This window comes from Electrophorus electricus, chromosome 2, assembly GCF_041902795.1.
Source record: "Electrophorus electricus isolate QZ-2024a chromosome 2, ASM4190279v1, whole genome shotgun sequence".
In the NCBI taxonomy this organism is placed as follows: Eukaryota; Metazoa; Chordata; class Actinopteri; order Gymnotiformes; family Gymnotidae; genus Electrophorus; species Electrophorus electricus.
In genome coordinates, this window is record NC_137498.1 from 31,960,943 (window position 1) to 31,977,942 (window position 17,000).

General features: G+C 39.2%; 2 protein-coding genes across 6 annotated transcripts; both read right to left on the minus strand.

Moving 5' to 3' along the window:
• Positions 1–292: 292 nt before the first annotated feature.
• On the minus strand, positions 293–14,824 carry tmem184a (transmembrane protein 184a). 5 transcript variants are annotated; one of them, XM_027002515.3, is made up of 10 exons: positions 14,429–14,824; positions 13,019–13,261; positions 7,271–7,436; positions 6,310–6,400; positions 5,185–5,260; positions 3,852–3,943; positions 3,502–3,671; positions 3,011–3,208; positions 1,548–1,793; positions 293–1,244 (listed from the first exon to the last, which is right to left on the minus strand). In XM_027002515.3, exons 2-9 carry the CDS (start codon positions 13,259–13,261, stop codon positions 1,561–1,563), a joined length of 1,269 nt encoding a protein of 422 aa, XP_026858316.1. In that variant the 5' UTR covers positions 14,429–14,824; the 3' UTR covers positions 293–1,244; positions 1,548–1,560. The 5 variants fall into 5 exon arrangements, with proteins under 5 accessions (XP_026858316.1, XP_081555279.1, XP_081555285.1 ...); XM_081699153.1 differs by adding an exon at positions 14,290–14,305 and having other exon boundaries at positions 293–1,793; XM_081699159.1 differs by having other exon boundaries at positions 293–1,793; positions 13,019–13,209.
• Positions 14,825–14,952: 128 nt separating this feature from the next.
• On the minus strand, positions 14,953–16,678 carry psmg3 (proteasome (prosome, macropain) assembly chaperone 3). Its single transcript, XM_027002847.2, has 3 exons — positions 16,544–16,678; positions 15,519–15,749; positions 14,953–15,427 (listed from the first exon to the last, which is right to left on the minus strand). Exons 2-3 carry the CDS (start codon positions 15,732–15,734, stop codon positions 15,275–15,277), a joined length of 369 nt encoding a protein of 122 aa, XP_026858648.1. The 5' UTR covers positions 15,735–15,749; positions 16,544–16,678; the 3' UTR covers positions 14,953–15,274.
• Between the last annotated feature and the right edge of the window lie 322 nt (positions 16,679–17,000).

Below are 17,000 nucleotides of genomic sequence, written 5' to 3' on the forward strand. Positions count from 1 at the left end.
ATTGCTACCATCAAAGTTATTAATTGAATAAATTCTAAATTGGGGGGAAAAAACATACCTTAATTATCTAGCATCTACACTTTCTTTTATTGGAGAAAAATATAGTTAAAATACACAAATTAGTAACATACACAATATCTTATGTAATGAAACTTATTGCCTCCCTAAAATGGGTGGATTAACAATTAAGCACGTTACAAGTTTAAGATTAAATTTAGTTCTCACACCCTCATATTTAAAGCAGAAATTATTGGCACAAGAAACAGTAAAAATCAAGTTGCATGAGCCTTGATTGTTATACCCACAAGTTTATTGAAAAAGATTAGTTATGATGTCATTAATCAGTTGGGTTGAGGTGCCCTACATAGAAGTGTTGATGTACACTGAGAAGACCAAGGTCAAAGTACCAAGTGTATTCCAAAATACATCATGAACAAAGTTTAATGACAGGCCTTAAAATTACTCATGTACTGTCAACTCATTTTAAAAACTATGGAAACTCAGTGAAAACAGTTTGGGGCCAATATAAGTTTCTATACTTTTTATGTACATAAGAGGACTAAATGCATAAAATTGACTAATGTATAACTATATACATTTGAGCCAATTGGACAATTCAGCTGAGCAGCTTCATGTCTAACAGACCTCTGGCTAAGATGGCATTTTTTTTGTTCAATATTTGTGACCTTTGACTGAAAATATGATTGATAATCTTGAAATTGTTCATATTATGTTGATTGGTAATTTAGTAAACGATTACTAAAGCAAAAGTGAATGCAAAAAACAAACAAACTCGAAAAGCACATTATAATTCAGAATATTAACAATTAATACCCCATACAAACCCAAACATCACCTGTACAGCCAACCAAATACATATATACAAATGATATACAATTAGGAGCACAAGTTCCTTTTAAGAATAAAACTGTTGAGGTTCCCTGATTTTGGAGTGCATGGGCAGAAAATGAATTAACTCCCCACATGAGAAGCGTAAAAGCCTGTCTATGATTTGAGACACCCGAAGTGTCTCAAAGGGCCTAGGTAAACGTTTTGAAGTGTGTGCTCTGAAGCCAGGGTATCTTTGAGAGATGGTTCCGATCATCAGGAGGCTGCGATGGAGGACCACTGAGCAAATACTTCAAACAGGCATGATGCAGAGGCACTCTCTAAAGTGTTCCTGGCAAAGTGAGCTGTCTGAATGCCCAAAGCCCCACCGGCCCAGGACCCTGCCTCTCAGTTCACTGCAGCACATTCAGGAGTTGGGGGGGTGGGGGGTGGGGATAGTGGTCAGATGAGTAATACAGCATTGCATAATAATCCTTTTGTGTGACTCAATGAACTAATTTTTTTTCCTGGAATTGCATAGAAGTCCATTATTTACATGCCCTCATTAGCAAAGCCTCAAGATGATCAAGATCAATTTGGCATTAAATAAGGGGAGGCCAAACATACAAACATATATATCATCCAGCCTGAAATACATCTATCTGGTTGCCAGCGTATGCTTCTGCACTAGAAGGGCAAGCTCGCGCTTCTAAACTTACTGAGAGTTGCTCCCTAGAACTCGTCATCTGTGTCAATCAGAGTGATTTTGTCAGACTTTTTTGAGCTCTTGGTGATGCTGGGGCCCGGTTTGCCATTCGGGCAGGGCTGTACCACCTCCTGAGTTGACTGCTGGGTGTACTGCTGATAGGCTGGGGAAAAGTTGTGGATGGCATCCTGGACCATGTCTCCAGGGTTGATGGTCTCTTTCAGTCCACTGGAGATGCTGTGCATGGGGGCGACATTATCTACAAAGCAGAGGAATTAAATTACAGTGACATCATGTAGAGGGAAGGGTATTCTTATGGCCAGTCACACCTCAGAGCGGGAATGCTGATCTAATATCAGCTTTTGTGTTATATATCCTACGAAATACAAGTATGCATAAAGGTAGGAGCTTATCCTAGGTCATGATTCATCTATTATAAAAGAAAGGTAACATAAGAGAGAATGACCAAGACCTTCTAGGTATGCTTGGCTGAAATACAAGCATTATACCATACCCCCTTATGTCAAGAAAGGACATGGAACAATGCAATGCATATCAGTGCTTGTGTAAATATATCAGGGTGACCTTGGAACTAAAACAAGTGTAGGTAAAGGTAAATGATAATAAAGATAATAGAAATGATGTCCTAATGTGCACATTTTTACCCTCCCAAAAAGATGCTTTAAATAATGGACAACCAACTTACATAACCTCATTTCAAATGTTTTTTTGAGCAAATCCTTTGCCTGAATTATATAAGATCTCATTGTTGTTAACATTCTTCCATGCACTGATATCTTCCCTTTTGGGAGCATGTTTTGAGAGCATAAGAGTACTTCCAAGGTGCCCTCACGAATAGAAATGGGGATTCAAGAAAACACTGTCTGAGATGTGCCCCATCGCTGCCTGAGGTGGACACCAAAAGCACTTTTCTGCTTCACGTCCCCATTACTGATGGAGATGCCAAGCTCAATGATGCCAACCTGTCTGCTCCTGGGGATCTGTAACCAGGTGGAGCAGCATGATACAGCACTACACGCAAAGCTTCACCTAACTGAGTGTGCTGTGGATGGATGAGAGTTCTGACATGGGCTGCTGGGGGGAGGTGCTGAGGTCAGACCATACCTTTCTTCTCCTGCCCCCTAGTGGACAGCATGCAACACTGCCTGAAAGTAGCTATTATCCTCCAGAGCACGTGCTGCATTGCCGCCCTGGCTGATCGCTCCAGCCCAGTGTGCGGTCCAGTCTTGGTCTCTGTTACTCAGTAAACAGAGGTCATAGAGTGCTCTCAGGGTTCAAGAGGAGAGCTAAAATGTACTGAGATTTTCAGGCTGACAACAGCTACAACTATCCTGCTGAGGCATAATAATCTGTCTTCCTGCTCTGAACTAGTTCAGCAAACCCAAGAAAACATGTCCAAAACAACTCAAGTATTGGCTTGGCCACACAATCAGATGGCCAGCAGTGCATGCCAACCTGGAGCCAGGCTCTTCTTTGCTTGGTATACGTTGTAAGTGAAGGCGTAGCGGAGTGCGATGGCGGCGAAGAACATCTCGATGCAGGTGATGAAGTTCTGCCAGCCGGCAGCAACTGTCCCGGCACCCACTTCATGGCTGTCTATGACCAGTGCCTCAGGAATCACCCCACAGCGCTCCAGGATGGCCAGAATCATGCCTGTGGAAACATCAAGAAAAAAAGACCTGTGTTGCTGTTATCACTGAACACTGCATATCTGCTAACTAGTTTTAACAAATAAGTTTCTTCATATTCTTTATTTTTAATGTGAAAGCAGTCAACTTATTCCTCTGGTACCCTCAGACATGCAGGGACATAGGACTCACCCCTGACTTTCAGCAAGGGCTCACCTCTACACACCAGAGCAGCTCTTTTAATTAACAACTCACGTGAGGAACTACCACATCCTATTTTACATTTATATTATAAATATAGATGTTGTGGACTCCCACCTTGCCAGAATGACAGGAAGATGACTGATTTGATGGTGAGGAACTTGAGCACAGGTTCGTAAGGCCTCAAGAGGTCACTGGTAGCGGAGTAGAAGAGGAAGAGAGCATAGAGGGACAGACTGACAGAGATATTGTAGATGATGGTGATGTAGAGGTACCCGCCATTCACACTATGGGATAGAGAAAAATGGAGAAATGATCAGAGCCTGTTTTACTTTGCTTCATGGGAAGACAGCACTGGGCTGTATAAAAAAATGCAAAACTTTAACAGTTGCTTAGTGGAATCAGAGAGGGGAAGGGAAGGAGGGAGAGACAGAGAGTGAGACAAAATTTTTTAAAAATCAGCTCACTTAAAATCTCCATCATGATATTTTCCAAAGGCTTGTAGGAAGATAGTGATGATGGCCATGATCGGTTTCACAACACAGAACTGAAGGGTGGCCTACATGACATCATCAGAATTGAACATGAGGCACTGTACACTCATGCGCACACACCAACACACCCACACACACACACTATATATGCCCTATAACCTAGTGGTTAAAAAGCTAATGCAATGCTAGGGCTTGACTTTACCATGGTGGTTCAGTATTCTTCACTGGATAAAGTGATTTGTGGAACAGGAGATTACAATGACACTTGGCAAAAACAGCATGTCCCATGTCCCATTACATGGTGCACATTTGTGGGCAGGATCCCCCAGGCATGACATATCAAGTTAACTAAACAAGAAACAACCTAGCCAAAACTGTCTTCTCAATATGAAACCACACTCACTAAGTATACTTTGGCTGAGATCTTCTGACCAAACATGCAGCAAAAAGCCACTTTTAAAAAAGAAGAAAGTTTGTTTTGCAAACTTGTGTTTTTAAGGAAGCGCTCTCAAATCCAATTTTCATCAGCGATATTCTTAGAGTATGACAGCCTCCCATGTCTGAGTATAGCCTGCATCACTCTGACAACTACTATTATTTCTCTGTTTATTACCAAACTGCTCAGATCTTGTCCACTTTGTTTTGCTTCTCTAGCACACTCTGCTAGCTCTTATCTGAAGGAAAATTGACAAACATTTTTATATGCCTGTCACTTTATGAGAACAGGATAGATGATATTTTAGGTGACAGAATGGACAGTTTTGCTGAATACTACATGTAAACACTTTTGCACAATTTTGTATATATATCTGAGGAAAACCAACTGAGGTGGTGGCTCCTTTCTGCTGTTGAAATAGATAGTCACGCACTGTTGTATTAAATCACCATGCGTGCATCAGCTGGCTTCACTGTGATGTCTCTGGTGCAGACGGTGAGAGCAGAACTCTGCCAGAGATTACATATTTGCAATCAAACCTAGACAGAGACTGAACCATGCAGATGTATGAGGGGGAGTTAGACGTGAACCTATGCAGACCTCACTGACTCATAATGCAGATCAAATGCTGCATTTAACTTTTATAGGCTGCTGTTTTATGTTTTCAGGGTAGATGTTTTAGGTGACAAATGGCCAAAGTTTTCATAAGCTGGTCATGTAAACTTCACAATTTTCTTGCACAAAAGCTTAAAGCCTCTATGATGCTGTTATTAATATAAAATTATTATGAATATGACTAGTTCAGAATGAAATCAGTGAAGTTCCCTGGGACATAAATCATAAAGATTCTTGGTCATCACAGATACAAACCTGTTTGCAGAATCGTAGAAAGCCAATGGAGTAGCTCATTCCAGCCAGGCAGCAGGTGCCATATAAACAACTTGACCTATGCAGAACAAATAAAGAGCCAGGCAAAATATTGAGAATCATATTCTCATTTACAGAGATGTTATCAAAAGGGCATTTCTGTGTTGCCATGCCAGTATGAGTTGGTATGAGTGATGATTGACGTTTAAATTTAGTTTTTACATTTTAGGTTTAAATGTAGCTATAGGTTTGTTTATATCAGTGTGGGCAGATCTGCCAAATGCTCAAATACAGTGACTAATGAAAGTAACCCTTTCTCTACCCTTTACAGGATGCGTAACAGGATTTAAAATAAAATACAGGATTAAAAAAATACAAAACAAAAGCTCTGCAGTATGGAAAAAAGCATCAAGATTTTTTACATTTTTTGTCATTTGAAACCAACAACATTCAAGACAGGTAAAAATGTGCCAAGTTTAAAACCACAAAAAGGTCAAATAAATTGGCACTTTGGTTGGAGAAAGTATAAACGAGCTCAAATGTAACCCAATGACATAATGGTAATTAGCCCCAGCTGTGTTTAACTGTCTTGATAGTGAACACGGAGGAACAAACTCAGGCGTAGCATTTCTTTGGTGTATACTGCATCTTGAAGTAAACAGCTTTCAGAAGCTCTCAGAGCAGTGCTGTGGAAAGACCCTGTACAATATGGAAATGGAAGCCAGGAGAATTTCCAGAAAAGCCAGCTTCTGGAAATTTATGGCCCTGCTGAGTTTAAGCCATGATCCTTATCTAACACCTAGCACACCTATAAGGTAATCAAGGTCTTTCAGCACCTGAATACAGAAGCCATGGGTGCTGAATGAGGAAGGTTAATGTCTAGATGGTATGATATAATTATAATTAATTTTTTAAAGGGTACATAAAGGTATAATTTAGGTTGCTACCTCACAAGTCATTAGAATTATGCTTTGGCATGAAGATCTGCAACAGTCACTAGAGTTTTCCTCTCACTAATCTGTCTCCAGGAGACACTCCTTACACCCGATATGAGGTCATGTGAAAGATTTGTGCAGTCAAACCGCAGTATAACGCATACCCACTGCCCCCGAGGAGAAAGACACTCACTGAATCTGTTTCCCACGTATTTCTGCCATGATGGCACTCTCTCCTCCTAGATACTCAAAAGACAGGCTCAAGAAGTTGTAGATGACAAATGCTAAAAAAGAGAACAAAGCATAATATAGTACAGAGAAAAAACATCAGAATTTCACACAAACATATATTTGTTACATGGGAAAGTTCACTTTTATCTACACTGGCAGCACAAAAAATTAACTTTATATTCATCATTTACACTGTAGATATAATACAGGTCAAGCTTTGGGTCATCTGTCCAAAAAAATCCAACTTAATCTGTTGCAGCTATTTAAGGAAATCTTAGAATAGCTAAGAATTATGACTGGTATTAAGACTTCAGCCACTGGCAATAGCCAGATTTGAAATGAAAACAGTATATTGTGTGAAAATGTTGCCCAATGTCTGTCAATCTCTCTCACATTTTAGTAATTATTTGTATGTTTTGTCTTGATGGTTGTTTAAATACTATTTTTTTGTGTAAGGTGACAGTATAGTACTTTAACAGCACAAAATACTTTCTACTAAGCAATTTATACTACATACATATTTTACAGAAAAAAAGGACCAAAGAGGAATAATAACAATACCTGTTCACTATCAAATGCTACAGTTCTGTTAGAAGGCTGAACCATTATTCATTAAATGGTGCTAATGGAACTTAGAGCAAGCATTTTCTAACAGAGGAGAGGAAATTCTAAAAATGTGATGTTCTTAAATCTCTGCATAAGTCATGGATAATCTGTTCAGTTCTCTTCCTGTAGTAGATCAGAGAAACAAGTTTGGGCATTTGTACTAGAGCTGGTCTCATAGGAGAGGTTCTGTGTATCTGTCACTCTCCATGTATAAATGCTTATGTTACACCTAGAAAACCAAGCAGGACAGAGTTCTCTGAAGCAGTCAGAGGCAACTAAATGTCCTCTGGAGTAGAGCTGCAGCATGATGGACAGACCTTCATAACAGTCACGGACAGAGTCGAAGTAGACGTAGTACTGGTCATTACTGATGAAGAGGAGGCTGAGCCAGGAGTCGAACGCATAGATGGGCACGATGAAGAGGATGCGGATGATATAGCGCTGCTCATTGGGTGCCGTGTATGACCTCAGGTGTGAGTAGATCTGACACACATATACACACACACACACACACGTACACACATACACACGCAGAATATTTATGAGCTTCAGCAAACTAGATGCTGCTGTGAAAGTGCTGAGAGACAGCGAAGTCCCACTCCATTACTGAAACTAGCCAAAGTAAATAACTGAAGCAAATCCAAGTAGTTTTAAATGCAGTTCTTCAAACACACTTCAGGGACTGAAAAAAACAGGTTATAAATACAATTTCCAGAATTTTGCTTTAGGCAGGACATTGCTCCAGAAATATAAGAGCTTGAAAGAGAATTGGAATTATTAAAACATTTAATCATGAAGTAAGCTGGATGTAATGATAAGGCATGACCACAAACTTGGGACAAATGGAAATGATACATCAAAAGGTTCTTTGGTAATAAAAGAGGGTGTGAAATGATCAAGGATATCAAGAATACATGAGTCTGAAAATGCAAAGTAATAAGTAATAATGAGTGGAACTACTTGTGATAGCACAGAGAAGAGAAGTACATTTGGTCCAGAAAAAAACATTAACAGTAATGAGCTATCCAACTTTATCTCTACCCAACTGTTTTAAATACACCCACCATATATTCTGTAGTTAATTATTACACATACGGTGTACCTGTGTGGTAATGTATTGTTTTTGTGAGAAACATGGACATACATATTAATAAACCCAATTACTCTGAAAATAATTTGAAAAAAAAAAAAAACCCAAAACAACAAAAAAACCCTGAACAAACTGGGAACTACCTAAAGAAGGTTTTTTGGCATTTGAAAATTCTGTACGTTTTGCGACACATATCCATCATCTTGTAATGTCAGTGATACAGACAAGCATCACTGTGCACATGGATCGTGACTCACATGAAATCAGATGTGAGATTTTTCTTTCTGACTGTGCTTCAGTGTGGGTTGGGGGGCTGATGTATTTGGATGCTCTAGAGAACCACGGTGAGTCAGCAGCTCGACTGCTGTGGTCCATTTCTCCCGTACTGCAGGAAGAAAAATAAGCCCACCATCTGCATGGCTCCACAAGGCACAACTGCCAGTAAGAGGGGGCTGTGTTCAAGATAATAACTCTTGCCATTGACTCTGTCTGCAGTCAGGGCTCAGTAGTTTTTCTTTCCCTTTTGTTTTTAAGGAAGTTTGTGATTTATTTTTTTCCAATTTTATTATTAATCGCCAAACTCTTGCACCCATCAGCTGCTTTCCCAACCACTCCTGATCACAGGCAGCACATGGCACAGCGGGGATCCCAATTGTACAGAGGCCAACTTGGAAACATGCACAGTACATCTACAAGACACTTGTTATACTGCCTTAGCTGTTTACCAAATAATAAATTACCCTAAGAATTATTTAAGAAGATGAGTAATGGTATAAATACATTATTGGCCCAAATTTCTAGTCTATGCAAATTCCTAACCATTATCTTGCACTTCTCTATTACATGACAAATATAGGGACATTGAAAGCTCATGTGTTTACTCCAACACTTATTGAGCTTCTGCTCATAAAACAATGAACGAATTTGGAGGAGAGCATTAATCTATATGTAACTCAACATGACTGAATTTCCTTATTATTTTCCTTATTTCCTAAGTACATTTGTAGCTTACCTGGTAAAGCAGGTACAGCATGGTGCTAGCAGGTCAAGGTGTTCCTTGGTATTCAAGTTCATGGGTTCCATTCTTGGGGAGCACAATGACTGGTCATACTGTTAGAATGTATGTAACTTATCAGGGCAGGTTACATACATTCTAAGAGCATCTGCCAAATGCAGAAGATGCAGTAATTGACTGGCTAACACTCCTTCAGTTCAACAGGGAGAGAGGGATGAAGCCATCTGTCCAATGACAGCACAGCCAACTGTGTATTCAGGGACCTGGCTATAGATGGATGTGGCCTTAAATTCTATGACTACTGTCCTGAATGTGGCATATGTGATTGTTATGTTTATAAATAATATATTTTATACTTCACTGAATCAACAAAGGCTACCAAGGAATCAACCATGTTTATCATTGCTCTGTGAACACTGGCTCACAACAGGGATGTAAAGGCTTGGTTCTTTCCTTATAGCCACCAACAATGGTACAAGCTCCTCCACACATATGCTTCATCTTTAATAGGGCTGCATGTGGATGATTAATTATTAAATGCCCTTTCTGATAGTGATGTCACAGAACACTGGAATGTGCAAACAATCTCTAAATGGAGTTTTGGAATAACTGAAGTTGGGGAGAAAGACCATGCCGGAAACTCCACCCTTGTTTCTGCCCATTTATACTCCCGAATTTCCCTATATTTTCTCTGTGACAAATTTAACACCTATGAAATATTTGGTCTGCAATTGTAAACTAATTAACTCTGACAAACCAACACAAGAGGTTTCCATCCCATTCATTCCACACTTTGGTAAAATGGTTTGCTTCTACCCTAATAGCTTGGAACTGTTGATTTTTGGCATCAGCAAAACTCCCATCCTCTCCCAGTTCAGTGAACTTCTCAATGGAATGCTTCATGTTGGAACAAAGAATTATAAAGAAATAATGTGGCACACAACCTGCGGCCCCTCAGAAATAGTTTCAACTGGAGTAGACTAAAGATTCTCACAGCCATAAATAACACTGAATGGTTGGTCAGACTTGGCCAGATTTAGAAATGCAGCACTATCAGCAGTTTTGGTGGATAATGCATCTGTGATATTGGATGTAATGGGCATTCGTTTCACTGCTGTCCCCTCTTATTTCTTTTAAATGAAATCCAGTCAGTCTGGATCTCTGCCTTACACCACTCAGTTCTTCTGATCACACCTGGAACATCTCCAATGAGGTAGGGTAGGTAGACTGAGTATTCAGTAAATGGCAAAGAGCACATACATCAGTTTTGTATTTGCCAATCGCATCATGGTGGCAGGCGCTGATAGATTATGACCTGCTCAGGATCAACATAGCTGCTTCAAGATTGTTTGTCAAGGCTGGCTTGGTTTGTCAAGGCTGACAAAAAGTGCATGCAGATCCACCATCCTCAGTGGGAAAATGAGTTAGTCTCTAACATGTTTTTATGAAGTAGGGCTATGTGAGCTGGGCCACTTTTGGGTTGTAATAAATTGTAAAACTGACCATTTCTCAAGTCATCAGTTCTCTGTTCTATTTCTGACCTAACTGGGGCATATCAATGGCTAAGACAAAAAGGTTTTTCCATATATATCATTCTCGCATGCACGCATTAAGGCAGTACCTGATAAGCTAGCTCAAAACTTTTACATACAAATTTCACATACAAATTACACTATTTTACATTTAAATCCAGTACAACCAAGAGAAAGGGTATTTCTTCATAAGGTACATTTCAGTGACTAGGCAAGAGGTAGACGCTGCACCCTGAGATGTTTGAATTCACAGGTAGTGCCTGACTAGTAGGGGACACCAATGAGAATGCTGTTGAATCAAATCGGTACCTTAAGATCAAAGCATATGGGAGATATAGATTGTCAATGTTTGTAGTATGCTTAAAGTACTGAAAAAAACAAAGAGCATCTTTTAGAACAAAATCAGGAAAGATACCAGAATAGTGAGAACAATGAGAGCCCCTTTAATCCCCTCAGGGATTGATTTCCTCATACATTTCTCTCCACCAATTCTTAACAGGCTGCTTTTCTCCATTCCCCAGATGAGGCTGCAGTGGACAAATTGCTTGGCTGCTGGTCTGAGGCAAAACTGGACTGAAGATAATCATTATTTGCAGAGGAGTGCCATTTCATGTTTCATTCATTTTCAGTGGCTGAACACCAACCTGACATTCTTTAGCTACTCCAAAACCTCCAGTCTCTTAAAGGCATTAGGCTTTTGTAGAAAGGATAAGAGGCTTTAGAGGCAATCAAATAGTATCCTCCAAGTGCACTCCAGACATGTCCTGGAAGAATGTGTTTTCTGACCCTTTCTCCAATAGCTACAGTCCCAGCAGCCGAATTACATAGCATGTGTATGAAACACATATTATTCTACAGCATATATTCTACAGCAATTAACAACAACAAGAATAGTACACAAGGAATTGTTAGCATAAGCAGATAAATTAAATTTTAGTCATGCTACAAAGGTTTCAATAACCCAAAATGTAATTACTTCAGCAACAAACATAAGAATACATAAGCAAAGCTTACCTTATTAAAAACAATGTCCACCGACCCAACCAAAATACGTGTACTAATTCTAAAGCATGCTTGGATATTGAGAAAGGTTTCATATGTCAATATATGAAGAACTGCGTTTTAAATGATAAAATACGGACTACATCTGAGATCTCCATTACTGAACTCCATTTGTACCTGCATATGCTCAGACACTCAGCACCTTTGGGTGGAACTTTTACAGTAGCTGTTAAAAGTTACACTGATAAGGAAGTAAAGAATTTATCCAATTTGTTGGTATATCAAGTGTAAAGGTCAGCACTGCAATGTCTTTGCTAAACAACATTTCAAGCATCAGAAACCTACAGCCTCTCTGCTTCTCACTGGCTTCAACACACTGAAGTCTAGTTCATATTTCTCAAAACATATAATTCATAAAACGCTACAGTGCTGTAATGAGCTCCTAGATTCCATTCAGTGTTAAAGAAACATGTCTTGGCTTGACACAGAGTTTAGGGATTAGTTTACCAGACACAGATTAAGTCTATCTTTAGACTAGGAAATATGGTTTGTCTGATGGAGTTGGCAGTGATGCTGTATTTCAGCTCAGACTACCCTGGACATTTAGCCTCTCGTCAGCTTTATAAATAATTTCTCCTGATATAAAAACACCCCCACAAGGTTTACCCTTCTAGTACCAAATCCAAACTCCATTACATCACCACACAAAGTGTTTACAATATCCTCTATCAGTTTAGACAGCACGCACCATTCAAGTTTAAGTCAGCTCTAGCTGGTCAAGGACGGGCAGCGCAATCCTTAATGGATAACACTGTAATAAGGAAGTAACAATACCTGCCTAGGACTGGCTGGCAGATTTTTATTCAACTCTACAATCCACTATTGGTCACCTGTGGTGAGGGAAGCAATGTGAGAGAAGGATGGTAATGGGTCAGCATTTTCACACCTGCTCAGACAGGGGGATGTGCAGAAATAACAGATAGTCTGTCACCCTGTAGCTGAAAAGAGATTGGGGGGGGGGGGGGGGGGTAGCTGCACACAAAACCTGTGTCCTCCACCAATGTGCTTGTTTATTTCCTATACTCTCAACGAGCTGCAGACACCTCTGCTACCTCCTGAGCCCTTCAACACCGAGATCTGCTACACTTTGCTTCAAGTTACCACAGGCTTTTTGCAAGAGGTCTGACATCCATGTTTAAAAGCAGCAGTGACCTATTTTGTTATTCAGTTTTTATAACCACAAAGCTCAGAAACTAACAGGAATGTCCCGCGCTGGCTTGAGCCATTGTTGAGCGAGCGATGCGTTTAGGAATTAACATTTGAAAAGGAGGGACAGGAGTGAGGTGTGGTCACTACCTTCCACTGTAAAGTAAAAAAAAAAAAAAAAGGAAATAAAAAAGAAAATTTAAAAAAGAAATGAACTTACCTGGTGACAAGTGATGAGCAAGGCTGACCAAACAAATATCCCTGAGAGAGCCTGGGCAGCAACTGTGTTGAGGAAGATCTGGTCTTCCACTGGAGTCCCATTCTTGGATATGACTACTGTCATGTTAGCCATGGTAGAAATGTTTGGCAGTAAAAAGGTAGACTGAGGGTCAGGCTCCTCCACACTGCTCTCTGAAGCCATAATTAAAGTACTGTTTGCAATATTCGACAATGTTTCATTCATCTAGAAAAGAAAATTGTTATGATAAACAGGGTAATTAGAAACAGTAACCAACATTTCATTTTCACATTTTACTTTCAAGTTACAAGACTGCTAGTTAATATTATGATATAACCTGTAGCATGACTCCTTCAGAAAACAGGAATCACCAAGATATGAGCTTTTGTGATTACTATGTAAAATACCACTCTTACTGCACTTACGTCTGTAAGCAGACTGCAGAAATGTAACCATGTCATTAGTCTGTTTAGTTAAGATTTAAATTAACATCCTACTAGCTTCAAATCCCAGAGCCTGATAGGCTCTGGTTTGGTCTCTAGTTGGCAGGCAGCTCAATACTCTCCTCCTGCCAGCAGAGAGCCTACAAACGTGAACAAATTGAGTATAGGCCACTACCACAGGCTATAAGGGAAATGAGGCTAGTGGAACTCCAGTAGCAGCAGTATCCAACCACAGACCCTGTCTGAACTGTCTCAGTTGGTGACTTCACAAGATAGATAGCAGCTTCTATCATCAGATGTTAGTTTATGATTCTTAATCCAGTTTATATATCAATTCTCTATTATTATTTGTATACAGCAAGGCCAAATTATGGACAGGAGAATTAAAAATTTTAAGATTTTTAGCTTCTCTTAATTTACAAAACTCATAATCAAGCCCTGCAGAGTGCATTATTTTTCTTAAGGAACGTGACAGTGCATAAATGTAAAATGAACCCTACCAGAGAGGCTACAAGACCTGAGAGAAAATAGCTTTCAGTCTCAACGCTTATGTTAACAAATCTCAGATAGGTAAGAGCTTTGGAGCACTGACACTCACAGAATTTACAGACTGTAATGAATTTATTAATAGAACATTCATAGGTTATATTTAACCAATTGGTTGCGTTTTCCATATTAAAGTGTAACATTTAGAGTCTTTAGCCTACATTAACACTTGTATTCACGAAAACAAAGTTCCACAATACGACAAACCTGTGATGACCCAGTTTAAGATAAACGATGTAAAGGTTTGAACGTAGTTTCACAAACCTTGCTATCCAAGGTTCTGCGTTATCCAGGAAAGTTGATGTTTATGTATTTGAATAAACATAAGTAAAGATTAAAGTTCAGAGTGAAATTGACGTTTTCTCGGTGTAAAAAAATAATCAACGATGCTTGCGCCACTTACCTTCTAACACGCCCGACACCTGCCCCACTTCCTCCGGTAAGAGAAAAGCTGACACTCAAACTGTAGGCTAAAATTATTTTGTCCTTTTTCCAGTTTCAATTAAATACAACACCGTTAGTTAAACTGAATGAATACACTTTAAAATAAACTATTAAGTTAAAAGTCGCCATCAGTGGAAATGGCTTCCGTGCTTAAGCGTTGACACCAATGACAGTCACTTCCTAGTTATGCCGACAGGTAGCTCGAGCAGATCGAAGTCCACGAAGGATTCTTCCATTTTACAGCTACGTGCATATGGTTGCTAATAAACACCTCTCGCACCATTCAATACAAGAGAATTTAAACGAATTGTCTTCTTTGAGAGACTCTAAAAGGTTTTCCAACTGTTACAGGTGCCTTAATCCAGGTAGAAATTCATCAGAAACAGCCGCCACCCAAGATCACATTACCTAACGGCGATAGTCCTTAATCACGTGGGATTAGTTGCTTTAATTTGTAAGGTGTACTTGTTGATCCCAAGAAACTTGGTTGAAAACAAAGTTTTATTTAGGAGTTTCAAACTGTTGCATACAAAATCGGTAAAGCAATAAAGAGACAGTTGTTAGGATATTCATTAAATAATTTTAACTCTTCTAACATCTCAGTTTTAGCAGTGACACTCCTTTTCCTGGAAAGAAATATTCAAAGTATTTGCCAACAAGCAAAACTAAAGTTTGTGTAAGAAATATATAACAGCAAAAGCATGAAAAAAGTGAGGCGTCATGTGTTAAATGAAGGTTTACATTTACAAGATCTAACAGTCTGTGTAGCATGTTGTTTCTCAATAATTCTATAAAATTATTGTGATCACCAAACTTGACAGCTTTTGATCAGATCTTTCAGAATTTTGAGATTTTCAGCACTGGGGTCTTTAAGTGCAAGCCCCAAAAGAACAGGTCGGTTTCCCGCTTCTTGGGAGACAAACGTCGCAACATTTTTTGCAATGACATGTGTGAGAGCCTATAAAAAGAGACAATAGAAAATATATGAAACACAAATCTGGTGTATATCTTTCCAATGAATTACATTTGAGTGATTAAGGTACATGTACCTCATCTTTCCCAAGCAGCACCTTAGTAGTAAACATGGGTGTGCTGATGTCACTCGATCTTGAATCCGGTGTTATAGACACAAGTGTACCAATCTTTCCATACTGTGTAAGTACAATGAAGACATAATTGCTGAACTCTGTGCAAACAACCTGAGTTGAAATTCCATTAATTGTTTTTTCTTTCTGTCTTGTTCTGATGAGTGGTTGATGTGCCATGGAGAAACCTATCACCTAAAAATATAAAGAAATTAAAGTTAACAAAGCAGAAGACTAGCCATCTTCCTGCTGTTTAAAAGACAACACCTATTTCTGTTAAAAACAATGTGGCGAAAAAACAGTTTGATGCAGCCTTTTTCAGCACAGTATTTGTTAGGGAAATGCGTTAGGACATGCGCTATGGTAACTTGGTAGCTAAATAAGCCCACTAATTCCGAACATGGAAGCTGTAGCAAGTGTTGTGGTGTCTTATACAAACTAGTATGAAAGGTCTGAACCCCCGTGATTTAGCTATGCTCAAATTCATAATCTTAAATCGCAGACTCTTTCCTGTTTGTACTGCTCATATCATCTGGTTTTCCCATTTTAATAGGACTACAGGAAAATTAAATCAGTTTGATTCCCCACATTAATAGCGAGGCAAGTACCTTTATGTTCTCTTGTTGCGGTTGTGCTTATAAATACAATAGCGTTAGCTATTTACCTACTGAATGTGGCATCTGGAAACACGATTATAAGATAAAAACCAACAGTCCGTTAGCCTACTAGGCTATCAAAGGTAGCCTAGGATTGTTAATGTTCTGTTTACCGTGGTCTCATGCTACTTGCTAACGGAATAGTAGTAGTAGGCAAAGTGAGCCCCATTTCCTCCCCAGCGAGCTGTGTTTAAAGCCCGGTACAGGACAAAGGAAACATCGTGGCTCTCTGAGTACCAACAAAACTGAAGGTGTGCCGAATTTACACCTGATTTTAGCTAATAGAAACAAAGGATACAGGATGCGCGATAGAAATCGTGTAAACTGTCTTACCGTTGCTCCAACCTGCTGGTTTAGTAACGATCGGTGTGAGCACAAAACACAAACTTCCAGGTGCGCCTTCGAACTTGCTATATTTTATAAATCAGATAATCTACGCGACCCAGGCTTACTTCCGGCTACTCAAAATGTTGCGCATGCGCGCTAATTTCAAAAAGTTGTTAAGCATGAAATTATGCGAATTTTACGCTTTTTAAATAATGTAAAGTTGAATATACAATAAAATGATTTAGATTTAATCCATATATTATCTTTTATTTTTATAACTGTAATTTAAATTACAGATCAGAAAACAATCTAATTGCCTACGATTGTGAAATGTATGGACCAAATGCATCACAAGTCCATAAACCAATTAATATCTGATAATCTCGTTCAGTACTCGTATGTACTGGTATTCATTGGACTGGAAAGATAAGAAAGATCTTTATGCATTGCATGTGGCAGTGAG

Bases quoted from the DNA above. Each gene is read 5' to 3' on its own strand.
- tmem184a (XM_027002515.3), bottom strand. From the start codon at position 13,261: ATGAATGAAACATTGTCGAATATTGCAAACAGTACTTTAATTATGGCT. The intron at 3,672-3,851 runs GTGAGCTGATTT...TCTATCCCATAG, and splicing joins TATCATGATGGAGATTTTAA to TGTGAATGGCGGGTACCTCT. The intron at 3,209-3,501 runs GTGGGAGTCCAC...ATGTTTCCACAG, and splicing joins CTTCCTGTCATTCTGGCAAG to GCATGATTCTGGCCATCCTG.
- psmg3 (XM_027002847.2), bottom strand. From the start codon at position 15,734: ATGGCACATCAACCACTCATCAGAACAAGACAGAAAGAAAAAACAATT. The intron at 15,428-15,518 runs GTACATGTACCT...CTCTTTTTATAG, and splicing joins TGCTGCTTGGGAAAGATGAG to GCTCTCACACATGTCATTGC.